Consider the following 22,018-nt stretch of genomic DNA (forward strand, 5'->3'; position numbering starts at 1 on the left):
AGGCAGAAAATGGTGCCGAATTTTGATGGGTGGCCATAAAAACTGCTTTTGCAATTGACAGTCAAGAATCATCCTGAAGTTAAGGAAGTTTAGGTGAAGAGATGTATATTGTACTGATATGTTCCCCGAAGGTTGTGAGCAGTGAAGACTGAATCAGCTGGTTCTGAGATTGCTCTCTTCTCATCCTGAGATTCCAAGAGGAACTCCTCCACTGAGGAAATAATTCAGTTCTGGAGGATTCTGGCAGGGGACGTTTCACTGGTGGAAAGCACAGTGAATATAGATCTCTGTGGCTCCCACCGCTCATCTTTTAGGAGCAACTTCTGCTTTTGTCTTGCCTTATCATTTGATCAGTTGTTCACGTACTACCTTCCTCAGGTCAAATCGACACAGTGTTAAATTGTCCAAGGACAGGCGATTGAGATAACAAAATCAAAAGCCAATCAATCAAGTGTATTTTGGGGAGCGCTTATTGAGTGCAGAGCACTGTACTAAGCACTTGGGAGAGTACAACATTACAGAGTCGGTAGTAGACACGTTCCCTGCCAGTTTTGAATTTGGGCCATACCCAACATTCCCACCACTGGGCTAATTTTGTATGGTGGAACCTTCTCCCTTCTCTCCGGTTGGGGATGTCCCACCTGCCTTCTGACCACAAACATCCTTCCTCACCCACAAACGGGCACTTGGCTGAGTGGTAGGCAACGTGAACTGTGAAAAGCTTTCTTGTTTCGTGGCAGCTGCTGTGAGAACCACCCCTCCCCCATCCTGTGCTACTTCGGTTCAGAAGGAAACAGAGACCACAGAGAGGACAATGAAGAAGCCGAAGCATTCTCCTCCCCGCCTTCCTCTTTAGCTCGACACGTCTCCGTGTGCTATATCCCGGGCTGGGTGCGAAATTGGGTGCGTTGCGGCTGCCATGAAACATCTCACATGAGCTGCAAAGAGCCTTTAAGGACCCAAACTGCACTTCCCACTGCCTGGGGCCATGGCAACCACTCTCCAACAATTCTTCCACTCTCTAGATCCCAGGACCCTCCCCAGAGTTCTCCAAATCCAGTCAGGGATCTACTTCCAAGGTAAGCAACACCTATCTCGGACGAGGAAGGGTCCGTGAGCCAGTAGGCTGTGTCTTTCCTCCCTTCGGCCCGTAGGTGTTCAGGAACGGTCAGGGCTGAGGTCGGGAAAACCTAAGGGGAGTTGGTGGGAAGGTCTCCCTGGATTGGGAAGGATACATGTGACTTCCAAAAGTTCCAGAAACAATTCAAGGAGGATCGCTCTCTTCTTGCAACACAGGGGGAAAGTGGCCGAAGGGAGCTGAAGGATCAGAGGTGGTGAGGAAGCAGAGAGAGACCTCTCGGCCTCTCTTGGGGGGACAGAAAGGGGGAAGGTTGGGGTCTCTGAGTCGTTTGTAATTTTAGCTCCTCATGTGACGTTTATCAAAAGCAAAAATTGTAGTGATGGAGACCACCAGCTCAGGTCTCTGGGCCCACACTGAGCCGCTCGTTGCCTGGGGAATCATAAAAATGAGATTTTCAACTGAACCCAAATTCATTCTCACCCTGTGCCCAAATGACTGCTTTAGGGCTTAACTCTCTCATTTGTGTTGTCATTTATTAAACATTTATGATATGTTTCTTTTCAAGGCTTATTTGGACGGGACATCAAGCTCATTGGTCGAACTGGTGGCAAATTTGAATTTTAAGCCCACTCGAAATGATTTTTGTTTTGGCGTTTGTCATAATAGGACGGTGACAACTTGATTCGATTAAGGCTTATAGAATGGAATTTACATTGGATGGAGGAATCTGGGACTGCCACAGTTAGAAAAGTAAAAAGTGAGATCAGTCGTGACTGTTATTAAAGTGTTGTTGGACACAGAGCAGAGAGATCTGCAGGGACATTAGGGAGCCAGGAGAAAAATGAGGACATTTTCATTCTTTCCAACTAATCTGGGACATACGTGCTAAGAACCTTTTATGTACTGCATCTCTGATTAAAGTTGGGTAGCACTAACTAGTTTTCCTTTGAGAAGGAGGGTTCTTTAACCCAAAGCTGGGTGTGTATATTTCTTAATTCCAGTAACACCTTTATTTATCGAATGCTTATAGTTTTCCAAAAAAATTGTACTTCACTAATCTTAGTTTAACCTTATTTTATCCACACATCACCCCTCAGAGGTAGGGAGAGACAGGAATTATTTGCCCCAGTTCATCGATGAGGAAACAGAGGCCATGGGTGATTGTAACTCAACTGAGATCCCATAACAGGCCTGAGTAGAACAGGGATTTTTGCAGGCTGCCTGATTTACAGATGAGTTAGAACTGCATGGTGTAGTGGATAGAGCATTGGCTGGAGGTCAGAATGTCACCAGTTCTAATCCTGGTTACCTAACCTGTCTGCTGTGTGACCTTGAGCAAGTCATTTTACTTCTCTGGGCCTCAGTTACCTCAACTGTAAAACAGGGTTTGAGACTGTGAGCTCCACGTGGGACAGGGACTGTATTTGGATGTGCTCGAGGGTAGCGTGCCTGACAGCTTCAATTCAATTCAATTGTATTTATTCAGCACTCACTATGTGCAAAGGACTGTACCAAGTGATTAGTAGAGTACAACACAAAAAACAGACACATTCCCGCCCCCAAATTAGCTCACAGTCTAGACAACGAGCTCACAGTTTCTGCCCAGGTCTTCTCTGTGCCTTCGTAATTATGGTATTTGTTAAGTACTTATTCTGTGCCGGGCACGGTTCTAAGCACTGGGAAAGAAACAAACCATTCAGGTTGGACACAATCCATGTCTCCAGTGGGGCTCACAGCCTTCATCCTCATTTTCCAAATGAGGTATTTGAGACCTAGAGAAGTGAAGTGACTTACCCAAGACCACAGAGCAGACAAGTGGCTGAGGCAGGAATAGAACCCATGACCTCTGACTCGCAGGCCTGTGCTCTATCCACTACACCATGCCTTGTTTTTCTTGCCTGTAAAATGTAGAGACGATCCCTTCTTTCCTTCCTGTCAATCAACCAATCCATGGAATTTATTGAATGCTTACTGTGTGCAGACTATAAACTCCTTAAGGGAGAGATTGTGCCTATCAACTCTGTTGAACTGTAGTTTTTCAGATGCTTAATCCAGTATTCTGGACACCACAGAAGCAGCTTGGCTTAATGGATAGAGCACAGGCCTGGGAGTCAAAAGGACCTGGGTTCTAATTCTGCTCTGCTACATCTCTGCTGTGTAAGCTTGGGCAAAGTCACTGAGGTTACATCTCTGTTATTGCCAATAAGTACTCCCATTACTTGGTAGAGTAATATACTCTCCCAACCATGTAATACAGTTGTCTGCTCACAGTAAGTATTCAATAAATATAACTGACTGAGGAGACTAGGACCACCATATATTTGAGTACAAATCTGAATATTTTGGTTATTATTAAGTTCTTCTCTTTCTGCCTCAGTTACCTCATCTGTAAAATGGGGATTAAGAGTGTGAGTCCCATGTGGAAAAGGGACTGTGCTCAACCTGATTGACTCATCTCTACCCCAGTGCTTAGAATAGTGCTTGGTACATAGCATGTGCTTAAGAAGTACCATTTTAATTATTATTATTATTACAATGATTACTCAGTAAATACCATTAACTGATTTATTTCAGAGTATTGTACTTGGGAAAGTACAATGCAACAGAGTTGGCAGATGTGCTTCATGCCCTTGAAGAATATTACAGTCTTTCAGGCGACTGCAGATTCTAAGAACCCCGAGGCTGTGAGTCCCAAGGGATACAGAAACTCTGATCAGTGTGATTATCCTGTATCTACTCAAGTGTTCAGCACATAGTTTACCACATAGTGAACATGTATGAAATAGCATCATCGTGATTAAATCTTGGTTTCGGTCAACCCCTCCTCCTGAAACTTCTTCTTGTGTCTGCTGCTGTGTAGGTAGCCTTTTCACAACCGTCGACACCTACTTGAGCAGCAAGGGGATGCTGGGGCAGGTCGGGGGGTGTCTGAGGGGCTGGAATAGAGCAATCCAACCAAACTCCTCTGCAGAATGAAGGCTACTTGGACTTTTGTAGACTGTGAGTTTGTTGTGGGTTGGGAATGTGTCTGTTTTTTGTTGTGCTGTACTCTCCCAAGTGCTTAATAAAGTGCTCTGCACACAGTAATAATAATGGTGATGATGGTCTTTGTTATGAACTTACTATGTGTCAAGCACTGTTCTAAGTGCTAGGGTAGATACAGGGTAATCAGGCTGTCCCATGTGGGGCTCACAGTCTTCAGCCCCATTTTACAGATGCGATAATTAAGGCACAGAGAAGTAGAACAGTGCTCGGCACATAGTAAGTGCTTAATAAATACCAACATTAAAGTGGCTTGCTCAAGGTCACACAGACTCTGACTCCCAAGCCTGGGATTTTTTCACTAAGCCACGCTGTTTCTCTGTAGGTAGGTACGCAGTGAATATGAATGACTGACTGAGGAGACTAAGCCTACCGTATATTTGAGTAGAAACCTGACTTGTGATATTTATTAAGTTGTTTCTATGTACTAAGTACTGTGCTAAATATTGGTATAAATGCAAGATAATTAGATCAGATGCAATCCTTATGCCACATGTTTCTTTCCAGGCTTATTTGGTTGGGCTGTCAACCTCACTGGTTGGGGTGAGGACAAATTAGAATTTCAAGGCAACTCTAAATGATTTTTGCTATAGTATTTCCCATACTAAGGCAGTAAAAACCAAATGCAGTTCAGATTCACAGAATGGAATTTACACAGGAGTGAAGAATTTAAACTGGCTCAATTACAAAAGAAAAGTAAAAAGGGAGATCAGCTGTAGCGATTATTATCAGAACAAAGCACAGGATATAATTCTCCTCCTACAGCTCTCTGATCTCACAGCTAGGGGAGACTTAGTCTTGAGCCCTGGTAATTCGTATATTCCATTTGTCAATTTGTCTCAGTGAAAAATTCTCTAGAGAAATTGCAGAGGAGGGGCAGAGGACTGTCAGCGCTAACAGCCCCTGCAGTGAAGAGGCGGGAAAACACAAAAGCAGAGCAGCCTAATGGATAAAGCACAGGCCTTGGAGTCAGAAGGACCTGGATTCTAATCCCAACTTCACCACTTGTCCGCTTGTGACCCTGGGCAAGTTACTTAACTTCTCTGTGCCTCAAGTACCTCATCTCTAAAATGGGGATTAAGACTGTGAGCCCCATGTGGGGCTTAGACTCTGTCCAACTTGATTAGCTTGAAGCTACCCCAGTGATTAGTACGGTGCTTGGCACCTAGTATTAATATTATTATTATTATGTGCCATCAAGTTGTTTCTGATTTATGATAACTCCATGGATATACTTTCTCCAGAATGATCTGTCCTCTGCCATAATCCACAATCTTTCTAATGGTTCTTCTGTTGCCTTTGCTATGGTCTCTGTCCATTTAGCTCCTGGTCTGACTCTTCCATGTTTTTCCTGGACTTTTCCTAACATTAATGTCTTCTCCAGAGAATTAGCCATCCTGAATATGTGTCCAAAATATGCTAATCTAAGTCAAGTCATTTGGCCTTTCAAAGACCACTTTGATTTAAATTGCTCCAAAATCCATTTGTCTGTTTTTTGGGCAGTCATGGTATTCGCAAAAGCCTTCTCCAACACCACATTTCAAAGGAATCGATGTTTTTTTTCTATCCTGTTTTCTCGCTGTCCAGCTTTTAGATCCATACATTGTCACTGAACACCTTAGAGCTGACAATTTGTATTTCTGTGGCAATTGTTACATGAGCACATTTCTTGACTTTTTCCATGCTCTTCATAGCAAGTCTTCCTAACATATACCCTAAAAAAAAACAACCCAAAAACGCACTTGGGAGAGTTTTTACGCACTAGATTGCAAGTTGCTTTGGTGTAAACTATCATGCTGAATTGGGCTTTTCTTCACACATAAACTCACTCAGGCACTCCCTCTAAAACATGGTAATTAGCCACCCTGGTTCTGAAGAAGGCTGATTGAGACAATCTGAGATTGTTTCAGATAAAAGGAATATGATGAAGCCACTTGGCTCCCAGAGGATGCTTCTATCTCAGAGCTGTTGACACAGATGCTGAAATCAGAAGCCTCATTTGGAGTCATTGGAGTCACATGTGGGTTGGGAAAGACTGATAATGATAAATGTGGTGTTTGCTTACTATGTGCCAAGCACTGTGCTGTTTGCATAAACACAATCAGATCAGACACAGTCCCTTTCGAAGATGGGGCTCAGAGCTTAAGCAGGAGAGAGAACAGTTGTTTAATCCCCAAGGCACAGAGAAGTTAAGTGACTTGCCCAAGGTCACAAAGCAGGGAATAGGTGGAGATTGGATTACAACCAAGATCACCTAACTCCCAGTTTTCAGCTCTTTTGACTAGTCCATCTCATGGTCCCATGACCATCCTGCCACTATCCCCATCCTTACCAGCATTTTGGCTAGGATAGGTCAGTTGAGACCCAACTCCTAGCCGGACCTCTCTCTGGAAAGAGCATTGTAAGGTTTCTTGATTGACTTTTTGCTTCTAATGCTTTAAAAAACTTAATCAGCTCACCCTTTTCCACCTCACCTCGCTGTTCTCCCACTAGACCCCAGCCCTCACACCTCACTCCTCTAGTACCAGCTTGCTCCTTGTGTCCCAATCTTGTCTCTCTTGCAGCCGACCCCTTTCCCACTGTCCTCTCTCTGGCCTGAAACTCTCTTCCCCCCTCCACATGTGCCAGACCACCACTCTCCCCACCTTGAAACCCTCCGCTTACACTGTGAGCTTGTTGTGGGCAGGAAACCTGACTACCAACTCTGTGCATTATAGAGTCCCAAGCCCTTAGTACTGAAAACAGGAAATGCTCAATCAATCAACTGTATTTTATTGAGCACTCACTGTGTGCAGGGCACTGTACTAAATGCTCGGGATAATACGACACACCAGTATAACAGACACGTTTCCTGCCTACAACAAGTTTACATTTCAGAGGTGGAAATAGATATGGATATAAATAAATGACAATATTTATTACATATAAATATACTTATATATGTATATATATACATATATATACACACATATATATTAGTGCTATGGGTCTGGGGGGTGTGGGTGGTCAAAAAAGGGAGCAAGTGAGGGTGATGCAGAAGGGGTTGGAAAAGAGGAATTATGGACTTATCCAGGGAAGACCTCTTAGGGGAGATGAGCCTTCACTAAGGCTTTGAAGGAGGGGAGAGTAATTTTCTGTCAGATATGAAGAGGGAGGATGTACCAGACCAGAGGCAGGACATGGGAGAGAGGTTGGCGGTGAGACAGACGAAATTGAGGTACAGGGCGTAGGTCGGCAGTAGAGGAGTAAAGTGTGTGGGTTGGGTTGTAGTAGAAGAATAGCGAGGTGAGGTAGGAGGAGGCAAAGTGATTGAGTGCTTTAAAGCTGATGGTGAGGAGTTTCTCTTCATTGCGGAAATGGATGGACAACCACTAGAGATTCTTGAGGAGTGGAGAAACACGGACTGAACATTTTTGTAGAAAAATGACCTGGGCAGCAGAGTGAAGTATGGAGTGGAGTGGGAAGAGACAGGAGACAGGGAGGACAGCAAGAAGGCTGATACAATAATCAAAGTGGGATAGGATAAGTGTTTGGATTAATGTGGTAACAATTTGGATGAGAAGAAGGGACGGATTTTAGCGATGTTGTGAAGGTTGAACCAACGGGATTTAGTGATAGATTGAATATGTGGGTTGAATGAGAGAGAGAAGTCAAGGATAATGCCAAGGTTACAGGCATGTGAGAAAAGAAGGATGGTGGTACTGTCTTCAGTGATGGAAAAGTCAGGGGGAGGATAGGGTTTGGGTGGGAAGATAAAACAATGGGAGGGAGAGTGCTCCAGTAAACCATAGGTGAGAAACAGCTAGACATAGGTGAGAACCACAGAGAAATAAGTAGTTACCTCTGCACCTATTTGCCCAACCCTGACTCCAGACCATATGTTCAATTATTTAATCTATTTCCTTAAATATTTTTGTCTGCTATGTGTAAACTCCTTGTGGCCAGGGAAGTGTTTTTTTCATTCTTTTGTACCTTGTTAATCAGTCATTCAGTAGTACTTATTGGGCATTTATGGTGAGCAGAGCACGGTACTAAGAGCTTGGGAGAGTACAATAACAGACACATTCCCTGTCTGCAATGAACTTAGAATCTAGAGGGGAAGACAGACATTAACATAAACAAATAAATTGTGGTTATGTACATAAGTACATAAGTGCTAAGCATGAAGTGTAAAATGGGGTGTAAAAAGCGTAAGTGGAAGTGTAAAAAGCATGAAATGTAAAATCCCCATTCTGTAAAACGGAGATTAAGACTGTGAGCCCCATGTGGGGCAACCTGATTACCTTGTATATACCCCAGAGCTTAGAACAGTGCTTGGCACATAGCATTTAACAAATACCATCATAATAATAATTATAATTATTATTATTATTAAGCGAACCACCCTAAGTAGGTGCTCAATGAATAACACTAGTCCACTCTGACTGTAATTCACTGTGGGCAGGGAAGAGGTCTACCAACTCTGTTATATTGTATTCTCCCAAATGATTAAAAGATTGACTACTACTTATAGGGGAAGCAGCGTGGCTCAGTGGAAAGAGACTGGGCTTCGGAGTCAGAGGTCATGAGTTCGACTCCCAGCTCTGCCACTTGTCAGTTGTGTAACTGTGGGCAAGTCACTTAACTTCTCTGTGCCTCAGTTACCTCATCTGTAAAATGGGGATTAACTGTGAACCTCACGTGGGACAACCTAATTACCCTGTATCTACCCCAGAGTTTAGAACAGTGCTCTGCACATAGTAAGTGCTTAACAAATACCAACATTATTATTAATTAAGGACTTGCTCTGTGCTGAGCACTGTTTTAAGTAGGTACAATTAAATAGTTCAGATACAGCCTTTGTCCCATAAAGGACTCAAAATTGAAGATGGGGGAAGACATGTCCAAAGAAAAATGAGAATAAGTTGTAAGCAATACAAAAATTAAGAAAATGCAAAAATTAAGAAAATAATATGGGGAAAAAAGTTAATGGTGGGTGAGGTGTGGGATTGGGAGTGGGGTTGCTGAGGAGTTTCCCAGCTTTAGGCCACAGTCCTTGGATACAAAGACTCATCCTTTCCAGGTTTCTAATGAGTATTCTGGATTATGGGGGAGATAGGGCTTAGTCTCCTTTCTGGGATGGTCAGGAAGTGGGGAAAACATTTGTAAAGTAGCAGAAACAGTGGGGTCTAGTGGATAGAGCATGGGCCTGGGAGTCAGAAGAACCTGTGTTCTAGTCCCGGCTCTGCCACGTGTCTGCTGTGTGACCTTGGGCAAGTCACTTCACTTCTCTGCGCCTCAGTTACCTCATCTGACTCATCTGGGGATTGAGACTCTGAGTTCCATGTGGGACAGGGACTGGGTCCAACCTGATTTGCTGGTATCCACCCCAGTAGATACTGTGCCTGGCCCACAATAAGCACTTAACAAATGTCACAATTATTATTCTGTGGCCTTCATTCCCTTGTCTGTAAAATGGGGATTAAACCTAGGAACCCCATATGGGACAAGGGCTGTGTCCGACCCTATTTGCTTGAATCTACCCCAGTGCTTAGTACAGTGACTGCCACATAGTAAGTGCTTAACAGATACCATTATTATTATTATTATCATTATTAAAGCCCCTGGGATCCAGAGCACATGGTGTGAGGCCGCCCCAGGTACCATGAGTAGGGGTAGCTCATCTAAGAATGGGACAAATGCACCATTAATGCCTGGCCTTCTCAGTAAACCAAGTGCTAAGTTTGCTCAGGGCATGCCAGGGAGATGGCAGCATCGAAAAGCACAGTGGCAGTGGCCAGGCTCATGGGTGAGGGGTAAGGGGCACCAAAGGGCCTGGGGCTGGGCCGGAGCCATCATCCCATGGGTCCAAAGTGTGGGAGCTACAGGAATGTGGGCCTCTTTGCCCAATGCCCAATCTGAAGCCATGTGGGATCCCTGCAGGAGCAGACAGTGGTGCGGTGGGTCGCTGGGTTGCCTGGCATTGATGGAGTTTGGAGTTTGGACTGGAGCTATGCTGGGCCCCATCTACTCCTTGACACACAGACTACACCAGTGAGGGGCAATCCAGTTCCCCTGACACTGGGACTCCCTGGGCCAGAAGTCTCTGCTCTGGAAATAAAAAAGAATCTGTTTTCAATCAATCATATTTATTGAGTGCTTAATCTGTCAATCGTATTTATTGAGCACTTGTGTACAGAACACTCTACTAAGTGCTTGGGAGAATACAATACAACATAACAGACACATTTCCTGCCCACAACGAGCCTACAGTCTCGAATGGGAGACAGACATTAATATAAATAAATTACAGATTTGTACAGAAGAGCTGTGGGGCTGGGAGAGAGGATGAATATAGAGAGCAAATCAGACCAACACAGAAGGGAGTGGAAGAAAAGGAAAATAAGACTGAGTCAGGGAAGGCCTCTTGGAGATGTGCCTTCAGTTAGACTTTGAAGGCAGGGAGAGGAAATGTGTGCTGTGTGTGGAGCACTGTACTAAGCACTTGGGAGAGAACAATATAACAGAGTTGGCAGACATAGTCCCTGCCCACACTGAACTTACAGTTTAGAGAGTTTGAAATAATTTAAATTGGACTGGGTGATCTAGAAGGGATTCTTTTACTCTGTTCCATTCAAGACCGTGCCATCTTTACTCTTGCCCCAGGCTGCAGGCCTTCTAGCCATGGTTGCCCTGCCAGATCACCCTGTATCACGAGCCCATAAACTTGGCATTATCTTTGACTCATCTCTCTCCTTCAACCCACACACTCAATCTGTCACCAAATCCTGTTTGTTCTACCTTCACAATATTACTAAAATCTGCTCTCTCCTCTCCATCCAAACGGCTACCGCACTGATCCAAGTACTCATCATTTCCCGCTTTGACTATTGCATCAGCCTTCTTGCTGACTTCCCTGTCTCATATCTCTCTTATTTCCAGTCCATACTTCACTTTGCTGCCAGGATCATTTTTCTGAAAAGACTTTCGGTCCGTATGTCCCTACTCCTCAGAAACCTCCAATGGTTGCCCATCTACCGCTACATTAAACAAATATTTCTTACCATCGATTTTATTCATTCATTCATTCATTCGTATTTATTGAGTGCTTACTATGTGCAGAGCACTGTACTAAGCGCTTGGAATGAACAAGTCGGCAACAGATAGAGACAGTCCCTGCCGTTTGACGGGCTTACAGTCTAATCGGGGGAGACAGGCAGACAAGAACAACAGCAATAAATAGAGTCAAGGGGAAGAACACCTCATAAAAACAATGGCAACTAAATAGAATCAGGGTGATGTACATCTCATTAAACCAAATAAACAAAATAAATGGGGTGATTAAGATATATACAGTTGAGCGGATGAGTACGGTGCTGAGGGGGTGGGATGGGAGAGGGGGAGGAGGAGAGGGAAAGGGGGAGATGAGGGTTTAGCTGCGGAGAGGTGAAGGGGGGGGGTAGAGGGAGCAGAGGGAAAAAGGGGATCTCAGTCTGAGAAGGCCTCTTGGAGGAGGTGAGTTTTAAGTAGGGATTTGAAGAGGGGAAGAGAATTAGATTTTAAGGCACTCATCTCTCCCCCACCTACCTTAGCTCACTGATCTCCTACTACAACCCAACCCACACCCTCTGCTCCTCTAACACCAACTTGCTCTCTGTAACTCGACCTCATCTAGCTCACCACCAACCCCTTGCCTGCATTATCCCTAAGACTTGAAACTCCTTCTCCCTTGTATCTGGCAACCCATCACTCTCCCCATCTTCAAAACCCTCTTAAAATCACATTTATATTTTGGTATTTATTAAGTCCTTACTATGTGCCATGTACTATGTAGAGAAGCAGCACGGCTTGTACCATGTACTATGTAGAGAAGCAGCATGGCTTAGTGGAAAGAGCATGGGCTTGGGAGTCAGAGGATGTGGGTTCTAATCCAGGCTCCGCCACTTCTCTGCTGTGTGACCTTGGGCAAGCTACTTAACTTCTTTGTTCCTCAGTTACCTCATTTGTAAAATGGGGATTAAAACCATGAGCCCCACGTGGGACAACCTGATTACCCTGTATCTACCCTAAGGCTTAGAACAGTGCTTGGCACATAGGAAGTGCTTAACAAATACCGTAATAATAATAGTAATAATTACCAGAAACTATACTGGAGTAGATGCGAGCTAACCAAGTTGGACACAGTCCATGTCCCACAAGGGGCTCACAGTCCTAGTCCCCATTTTACAGATGAGGTAACTGAGTCACAGAGAAGTTAAGTGACTTGCTCAAGTTCACATAGGTGACAAGTGGTGGAGTGGAGATCAGAACTTAGGTCCTTCTGACTCCCAGATCTGTGCTCTATCAACTAGGACATGCTAAGCCCTTCATTTTCTCCATCAACCCTCCTCTCTGCATTGACTATGAACTTGTCTGTGTACCCCTTAATCACTTTGATATTCACCCTAATACTTACCATACTTAGACCTTATACTTTGTATTTATATACTCTATATTTCTCCTATTCCTAATCTATTTTGATGTCTGCCCCACCCCTTGCAGTCTGTAACCTCATTGTGGACAGAGATCAATGTACTTTCCCAAGATCTGCATGTAGTACGTGCTCATTGCAGGGTTGAATGGGCAACTATTGGAGGTTTGTGAGGAAAGGGAAGATATGGACTGAATGTTTTGCAGAAAAATGATCTGGGCAATAGAGTGAAGTATAAATTGATTGAACAAGGAATGTGTCTATCAACTCTCTTATATTGTACTCTCTCCAAGCACTTAGTACAGTGCTCTGCACACAGGGAGCACTCAATAAATAAGAATCAAAAACTTTCTCTGCCACAGGGCTCAGAAGATGGCACAAGAAAGACTGACCTATCTCTGCCTACTCCCATTGTCTCCTTCTCCACGCCAGGCCACTGAGCTGAATGTGCTCCTCGCCCATATGACAAAGTGGAACCCTGCTGCCACTTAATCAGTCAATTGTATTCACTGAGCAAGTACTATGCGCAGAGCACTGTACTAAGCATTCGGGACAGTGCACTACCGCAGATTTGGTAGACACATTCCTTGCCCTCACTGAGTTCACAGTCTAGAGCAGGTGACAGACATTAATGTAAATAAATTACATATGTGCACATAAGTGCTGTGGGGATGAGGGAGGGGTGGATAAAGGGAGTAAATCAGGGAGATGCAGCAGGGAGTGGGAAAAAAGGAAATGAGGGCTTAGTCAGGGAAGGGCTCCTGGAGGAGATGTGCCTTCAATAAGGCACTGAAGGTGAGGAGAGTAATTGCCTGTCAGATATGAAGAGGGAGGACATTCCAGGCCAGAGGTGGGACTGGGTGAGAGGTTGGCAGTGAGCTAGATGAGATCGAGGTACCGTGAGTAGGTTAACATTAGAGAAGATAAATGTACAGACTGTGTTATAATGGGAGAGCAGCAAGGTGAGGGTAGGAGCAGGTAAGGTGATTGAATGCTTTAACTTTGATGGTAAGGAGTTTCTGTTTGATGTGGAGGTGGATGGGCAACCACTGGAGGTTCTTGAGGAGTGGGGAAGCATAGACTGAACGATGGTTCAGCTGGTCGATACATTCGAAAGAACACGGACCATTTTGGTACCTTGGGGAATCCTGAATTGAAACCAAACACTTGTTACTGCTAACATGTTTCCCCAGTCCTGGAGAACCTCCAGTCATTGCCCATCCACCTCCTTACCATTGGCTTTAAAGCACTTGATCACCTTTCCCCCTCCTTCCTTACTTCATTACTCTCCCACTGCAACCCAGTCTGCACACTTCACTCCTCTAATGCCCACCTACTTGCTGTATCTCGATCTTATCTATCTCACCACCAACCTCTCACCCACATCCTGCTGGTGGCCTGGAATGCCCTCCATCTTCATTTATTCATTCATTCATTCAATCGTATTTATTGAGCGTTTACTGTATGCAGAGCATTGTACTAAGTGCTTGGAATGTACAATTCGGCAACAGATACAGACAATCCTTGCCCAGCAACAGGCTCACAGTCTAAACAGGGGAGACAGACAACAAAACAAAACGAGTAGTCAGGCATCAATACCATCAAGATAAATAGAATCATAGATATATACATATCATTAATAGAGCAATAAATAATTTATATAAATATACACAAGTACTGTGGGGAGGGGAAGGGGGAAGAGCGGAGGGAGGAGTAGGGGGAATGCGGAGGGGAGGAGGGGCAGACAGACGATCACTCTCCCCACCTTCAAAGCCTTTATTTCCTCTTCTTCCACTCCTTCATCAACCTCACACTTGGATTTGCTTCCTTTTCTTAATCCTTCCTCAACTCTGTAGCACTAATGTATATATCTGTAATGTATTTATATTAATGTCCATTTCCCCCTCTAGATTGTAAGCTCATTGTGAGCAGGGAACGTGTCTACCAACTCTATATGTTGTACACTCCCAAGTGCTGAGTCCAGTGCTCTGCACACAGTAAATGCTCAATAAACATGATTAATTGATTAACACTTTCCCAGATCAAGCAAATGGTCTCACCATTGAGGACCGAGAGAAGTGTAGAAGAACAGAAACTCCTCTGCTTCTGCTTGGCCACAGCTCACCTCACACCAAGCCAATGAGTGGCTGTGGCTTAAAGCCAAGGAGCATGGAGAGAACATGGTGGAAGCATAGGAGATTATGTGGGCCTCTTAGCCCAACTGAGGTCCCTGGAGTTGTGGGCTTGCAGTGATTGTTTCACTAAAGTCGTGTCAATCCAACCCTATCTCAATCACTTCATGCAATATTTTTCTCTCTATCTTCTGATCTGGGCAGCAGTGTGCAGTATGGATTGATTGAGCCGGGAACTTGTCTACTAACTCTGTTATATTGTACTCAAAGCACTTAAATACAGTTTTTTTGCACACAGTAAGCGCTCAAAAAATTCAATTGATTGATTGATTGAAAAGCACTCTCTCCCACCTTTTTCAGGAGGTGGGAGAGGGAAGACTGATATCTCTGCCTACTCCCATTGTTTCAACCTCCATGCCTGACCACTGAGCTGAGTGTGGTCCTCCCCAATCTGGCCCTATGGAAACCCACTGTTCAGCTGGTCAATATATTCTCTTTAACCACATCAATATTTTGGGACATTTTTTTTTTCCCAAACTATGGCTGGGGGCAGCTTAAAATTCTGCTTGAAGAGGAATACAGGCTGTGAAACAGACATAGCCTACCAGCTCAAGCAGACACAGTGAAAAGTGCAAAGGAGCACAGAGACTTCATTTTCACCCTTTCTTTGGTGCTTCCTGTTCTGGCCTCTTTATCTTTTCCTAGTCCTTAGCAGCACTTGCTAGTGAAGGAAGAAGAAAGGAGAGTAAAATTGCTTCTAATTCTAAGAATGTGAGAGTGATCCTTAGATAGCTTTTTAAAGCTCTCTGAGCTTTTTGTTTTTTGTTTTGGGTTTTTTTATACAAAAATTGGTCCAAATTTAGCATCAGTATCAGAGCACTACATGCTCAGCTACTTACTAGCAATCCTACCACCACACAGGTGGGTCCCGGAATAGGTCAACTCCAGATTTAGTCTGGATAATATCACCCAGGAGAAAGAAGTCAGCTCCTCAGCAGGAGTTTCCTTCAATGACCATTACCAAAAGCTAATATCTGGGTCCTTAGTGGAAAAGAAAAGAAATTCAAATAAATTACAGCACTCTCTGTTTAACACTGGGAGGGTTTTATATGGTTGGAAATTAAACTAAAATCATAAAAATGCCTCTTAATAGGGCTCTTTTTATGCTGCAGCCTTGATTTTTTAATCTTTAGTTCTAAACTGATTTGCAAAAGCCTGTGATCTACACTGGACTCAGTGTGTCGTTCTGATCCAACTTGAATCCATAAAATGAGGGCCCAGTACTGGGTACCTTCCTTGCCACCTGAAAGTGTTCAGAAATGCAACGTTAGCAAATTGTAGAAGGGGAGCTGCTGTCAGATTCAGAGCACAACAGGATAGAGCTAAGAGGGCAAAGTCAAAGGAATTCATCTATTTCAGGCTCAGCCAACCTGCCTAAACAGGCTCAGAACCCTGGGTAATTGTCATCTTGCACCAAGTCTAAGCAGGGCTCTAGCAAGTGTAAGTGATGGAGACATTTAACTCTGAAAGAGCTTCAGTCTGTCCTGTCCTTAGGACCTAGGAAGGGAGCTCACAGGAGAATGAGAACATCTATTTTCAGCTGGTGCTCAGGATTCCTTTATCTTTAACATTTTGTTTTTTTGGGGGGAGGGGGAGGAGCAGGGGAGGATGTGGTTGTATCTCATCCCCCACGCCGCGCCATCTTCCCAGTTCATACATCTTAGATTTCTGGTGCATTTTGGTTAAAGTGACAGATATCCTGCTCTAGGATTTTGGGCTTCTGCTCTGACAAACAAAAGGTCTCCATCAGGACCTGATTTCAGTTGGGTAGCCAGAAAGCAGAGAAGAAGGAAAGGTTATCAACTCAATCAATCATTAGACCTTGGGCAAGTGAGATAGAATTAGTAGATATTACTGTACACTGTAAACTCCTTGTGGGCAGAGAATGTGTCAACCAACGCTGAATCTTGTACTCTTCCAAGTGCTTAGTACAGTGTTATGTACACAGTACTACAATAGATTGATTTTTTTTAATGGTATTTGTTAAGCGCTTACTATGTACCAGGCACTGTTCTAAATGTGGGGATAGATACAAGGTAATCAGGTTGGACACAGTCTCTGTCCCACATGGGGGCTTACAGTCTTAATCCCCATTTTACAGATGAGGTAACTGAGGCACAAAGAAGTGAAGTGACTTGCCCAAGGTTACCCAGCAGACAAGTGCCAGAGCCAGTACTAAAACCCAGGTCCCAGACCTGTGTTCTTTCTACTAGGCCATGCTGTTTCTGGATTGATTCATAAACAGTCAGGGCACTAACCATGCTATGCCACCATTGAGATCACTACAGCTGGAAAGGTTATTTCTTGGTGTTTCCCGATGTGGCCGTTCTGAAGTCTCCAGGACTACTTTGCAAAAAGATGGCAGTTTCACTAGTGGCAACCCCACAACCACTGCCAGTGCTGTTGAGCGGGGCTGAGCGCATGGATTGGTCTTCTGAGGTTTGGACCATGAGGAAGATTTCCGTTTATCGAGAGCATGGCAGTGCGGCTCCTCCCATTATAGTGTGTGCATAGGTGATTAATACTTCCTTTCTGCTCTCTTTTCTCCTCACTGAATCTCTCACCTTTCTTCCGCCTTTTGCCTTCCTCCTCCATCTTCTGTCCCTTCCATCAATAATTATAGTATTTGTTAGGCACTTATTACATGTCAAATACTGTACTAAGCCCAACAGTTCAGTCATAGTCCCTGCCCCACATGGGAGTCACGGACTAAATAAGGTAACCTTCTGGCTTCTATCCTCTGGTCTTTCCTTCTCCTTTCCTAAGTTCCCCCAGACCTGCCTAAACTCACCAGATTTTGGCTTACCTCAGAATGGTTGAGCTGCTTTGATTTTTTTTTTTAATGGTATTTGTTAAGCACTTAGAAGTAGTAGGATAGAGCACAGATTTGGGAGTCAGACGGTCTTGGTTTCTAATCCCTGCTCTGCTGTGTGACCTTGGGCAAATCACTTCACTTCTCTGGAGCTCAGTTGTCTCATCTGGAAAATGGGGATTAAGAGTGTGAGCCCCACATGGAACAGGGACTGTGTCCAACCTAATTTGCTTGTGTCCACCCCGTGCTTAATACTGTACCTGGCACATAGTAAGTTCCTAACAAATACCAAAGACTGTTCTAAGATCTGGAATAGATACAAATCAACCAGGTCAGACACAGTTCCCTTACAACTTGGGGCTCAAAGTAAAAGTAGGAGGGGAAATACCCATTTTACAGTTGAGAAACTGAGGCACTGAGAAGTTGTGACTTGCCCAAGGTCACACAGAAGGTAAGTGGCAGAGCTGGATTTAGAATCCAGGTCCTCTGACTCTTTAGCCCGTGCTCTCTCCACTAGGCCACGCTGCTTCCCAGCTGCTCTGGTATTTCCATGACTGACGTCTGCATTGGAATCAGGGTGCATGGAAACCGTTTAGCAGAAAGGCTGGGGTGTTTGAAAACCTCAAGGGAGTTTCTAAACCCTTGTGTTCATTTATAGAAAACTATTAACTCACTGGAGCCCTAAAGGGGAAAGAACATGGTAGTCCTCTCCGCCCCCGCTCCCTCTTTACCCACCACTTGCCACCTTGGGCAAGTTAACCTCTCTTAGTTTCCTCATCTGTAAAATGTAGATAAAATACCTCTTCTTCTTCCCTCTTAGGCTATGAATCCTATGTAGAATGGGGAAAGTGTCTGATCTGGTCATTCTTATCTATCCCGGTGCTTAGTACAGTGCTTGGCACATAGTAAGTGCTTAATAAATACTAGTACTGTTGTTGTTATTATCATTAGTAGTAGTGGTGTTACTGAGGAATCCCCTCATAAAGAACATTACTGTGGAAATTGGCATAACCTTAGTTTCACAGTTTTTTCTTTCCACCAGTTATGTTAGTGGTAGTTGGGATGATAGAGTCCTGAATTGCTGAAGGAAATGAGCAAGAGAAAGCTACAGAAGTTTAATAGTTTCTCATGGGATCCCATTATTTTAGCAACCCACTGCCAATTCATCAAGGAACATTCTTCAGAGAGAGAATGTGACTGTTTAATATGTCACTAAAATATGACAGTAAAGACTTAAAAGTCTGAAACTTCTCTAGAACAAATTGAATAAATATTGATATTCAGTGAGTTACATATTATATGAACATGGATTTTATGGATTGAAGGCTGGTAGGATAGTTTATATTGCAAAAGTTATGCTGGTTTTAATGGCAATGTAATTATTTTATGGCTAATTGAATTTAATTTTCTTCACACTTAATTTAATCGGGGCACGCCAGTAAAGAATGTCAAAGCTTTATCCTGAAAAATGTAGCTTTGCTTTAACCCCGTTTCTGTATTAAGATCTCATGGGCTCTTAATATTCATTGGAAGTGCAAACTGCAAATACGATTTTACATAGAAATTTCTAGTCAGTGCACAAGACTGGTGTTGCATGCTAACCCAGAAAGACTGAGAGCAAACTCAACAAAGAGCAAAGGGGATGAACTAATGCCAATAAAACTGGAGGCACAGAGCTTTGAGAGGGCTTCTGCCCCATTAAACATCTCTAATCAGTAGTTTTTCAAGGACCGATATGTGGGAGAGTGAAAACAGGCAGTCAGTTGCTGTCATAGCTACATGGGTTTTGTTGTTATAATGAAGTGATTTTCTGAAGCATAGGACTTCACAGATCTGAAAAACCACCCTGTGGACTAGCAGAAATAGCTGAGGTGTAAAAAAAATGGAAAACGTGGACTTTTTTATTTAAAAAACCTGAACATTTCTGTTTAGATTCCATTTCCACCTGAGACAAAGAACTGTGAATGATTATTTGTAAAGATTTCCCTTTAGTAAAACATAACAGGCTTTTGCACTTGAAAGCAATTACAGCTTCATCAACAAATATTGATTTGTTTTACTTGTGATGCAGTATCAGTAAGTCACTGGAGCTACTGAAGTGATTCTGTTTTTAATGATCTACGTCTGGGTTCTAAAAATAAAAGGGACTCTATTGACTTTGTAACATGCAGATATTTTATTTCTGTCTTCATCTTTTCATGCCTCATATTGTTTTGAGTACCATCATATTTTTTTTCTTGAACTTTTTGTCATCCTCATTTGACACTTAGATTACAGTATAATTTTGTTGTCCCAGTGCTATTAGGCAACACAATAAAGGTCAGTTAGAAGTTACCCTTTCTCTGTAATTATAGACGTTTTAAATTTGGAAATGTAGCTCTGATCACTTTAATCTTAGAAATGGAAATGTAATTGGAGTTTTAATGTTAGGCTTTATTTAAAAAAAAAATCAGAATTATAAATAAAGGTGTGTGAAGCACTGAAGTACATTTTCTCCTTAGAAGCGAGCTTCAGAAATCTTTCTTATTTTAGGGAAACGTAGTTTTGAGAAGCAGGTGTGCAATAAACAAAGCAAGAGAAGCTCAGATAAAACTAATTGCAGCTATATAAATTTCAAAAGTGGCAGAACAAAATAAACTGCCAAGATGTTTATTGTGCTCCCTGCTCATTTGAGGATGTGCCAAAATGGGCACATTTTAATACAACAGAATAAATTGCCCAAATTTTCAGGAGAATATTTGCACTTGTGAATGTATCATTTATGATAATAACAACTCCTTGGATTTGTAGAGTGCTTTTGTATTTCCTCACTGCTTCCACATTAATTATTTTATTTCATTTCACAACATTCTCATGAGGTAGGGTGAAACAGGGACTATTATTGCCTTTTGGCAGATGAAGAAACAGAGGTCCAGAGAGGTTCATTAAATTTTCTGAGGCCACAAAGCAGTCCAGTGGCAGAACTGGGACTAGAACCCAGGTTGCTTAACTTTGTGTTTTCTGCTAGGGAGAGAGGTGAAAGGAAGGAGACACACACACACACACACACACACAGCCTGAAAGCTCCTTCTCTAATCTGTAAACTCTCCTTCTCTAATCTGTAAGCTCCTTGTGGACAGGAAATTCTACTGAATTGTACTCTCGCAAGTGTCTCTGCACAAGTCTCTGCATTCAGCAGGCACTCAATAAAAATGACTGATTTAGAAGGTGATGCTTCTGAAAATTATATTCAATTTAAATGGAAAGTGGCTACCAAAACTGCTGCATGACTGACACTTCATTCTATATTGCTTGCACATGATAATAGTTCTATGCTGCGTAATACGTTTGTCCAGGCCTGTCTCTTGTTTTCAAATTTTCCTTTTGGTATCGTGATCTTAAGTGAAGTCTTTGCTCAACGAGACTGGTTTCCACCAGTCAGTGCTCCCTCTCTATTTATGTGTATATGATATTTTAAAACATATATCTGTTCCAGTGGCTTTACCAGCTTGGCACATAGTAAGCGCTTAACAAATACCATCATTATTATTGTTAAAGGCTTGACTTTGGACCAGTCTGTAGCAGAAAGAGACCCGGGCCCTAGTCTGTCTTCTGGAGCTATGTCATCAGTGGGGGTGGCTTCCGACTGAAGAACCTCCAAGGACGTTCCACAAGATGACTGGCCTTGCGGAAATCCTGAAAAACAGTGGACCAACATGGGTCTCCCAGACTGCAGTGGCTACCAAGGCAATAGCCTGCTGGGTCATGGTAATATGATACAAGTTGGGCCATGTTCTCTGATCATTTTGGCCATAAATGAGTTGCAATCATACGTTGCAGTCATAGAAAAGCATGACTTGCCGGGGAGAGAGAGAGGGCATATTGCCCCGTGCAAGCTATTATCATTATAATCAATTTCTCCCACCGGATGAAGCAGCATGGCTTAGTGGGTAGAACATGGGCCTGGGAGTCAGAAGGATCTGAGTTCTAATTCTGACTCTGCCACGTGTCTGCTGTGTGACCTTGAGCAAGTAACTTCATGTCTGTGCCTCAGTTACCTCATCTGTAAAATGAGGATTAAGAATGTGAGCCCCATGTGGGGGGACTGTGTCCAACCTGATTAGCTCGCATCTATCCTAGCACTTTGAACAGTGTGTGGCACATCATAAGCACTGAACAAGTACCATAATTATTATTATCATTCTTGGTCCTGCCATCTCAGGTCCAAGTCTCATATGTTGTTCCTCACAGGAAATGCCATTGTGGTATTTGTTAAGCACTTACTATGTGCCAGCACTGTACTGAGCACCAGGGTAGATACAAGTAAATTGGGTTGGACACCATCCCTGTCCTACATGGAGCTCCCAATCTTAATCCCCATTTTACAGATGAGGTAACTGAGACCCAGAAAAGTGAAGTAACTTGCCTAGGGTCTCACAGCAGACACGTGGTGGACCTGTAAT

At 43.3% G+C, this 22,018-nt stretch overlaps 1 protein-coding gene across 2 annotated transcripts in view; it reads left to right on the top strand.

Annotated features, from left to right (window-relative positions):
• The first annotated feature begins 892 nt into the window (after nucleotides 1–892).
• Nucleotides 893–22,018, top strand: part of THEMIS (thymocyte selection associated) — a 173,156-nt gene continuing 152,030 nt past the window's right edge. For both annotated transcript variants that reach the window (XM_029082562.1, XM_029082566.1), the window contains exon 1: nucleotides 893–1,079. In XM_029082562.1, the coding sequence (XP_028938395.1) occupies nucleotides 989–1,079 (91 nt within the window). In that variant the 5' untranslated portion in view covers nucleotides 893–988. The remainder of the gene's footprint in view (nucleotides 1,080–22,018) is intronic.

The sequence above is a fragment of the Ornithorhynchus anatinus genome, chromosome 2 (assembly GCF_004115215.2).
Source record: "Ornithorhynchus anatinus isolate Pmale09 chromosome 2, mOrnAna1.pri.v4, whole genome shotgun sequence".
Taxonomy (NCBI): Eukaryota; Metazoa; Chordata; class Mammalia; order Monotremata; family Ornithorhynchidae; genus Ornithorhynchus; species Ornithorhynchus anatinus.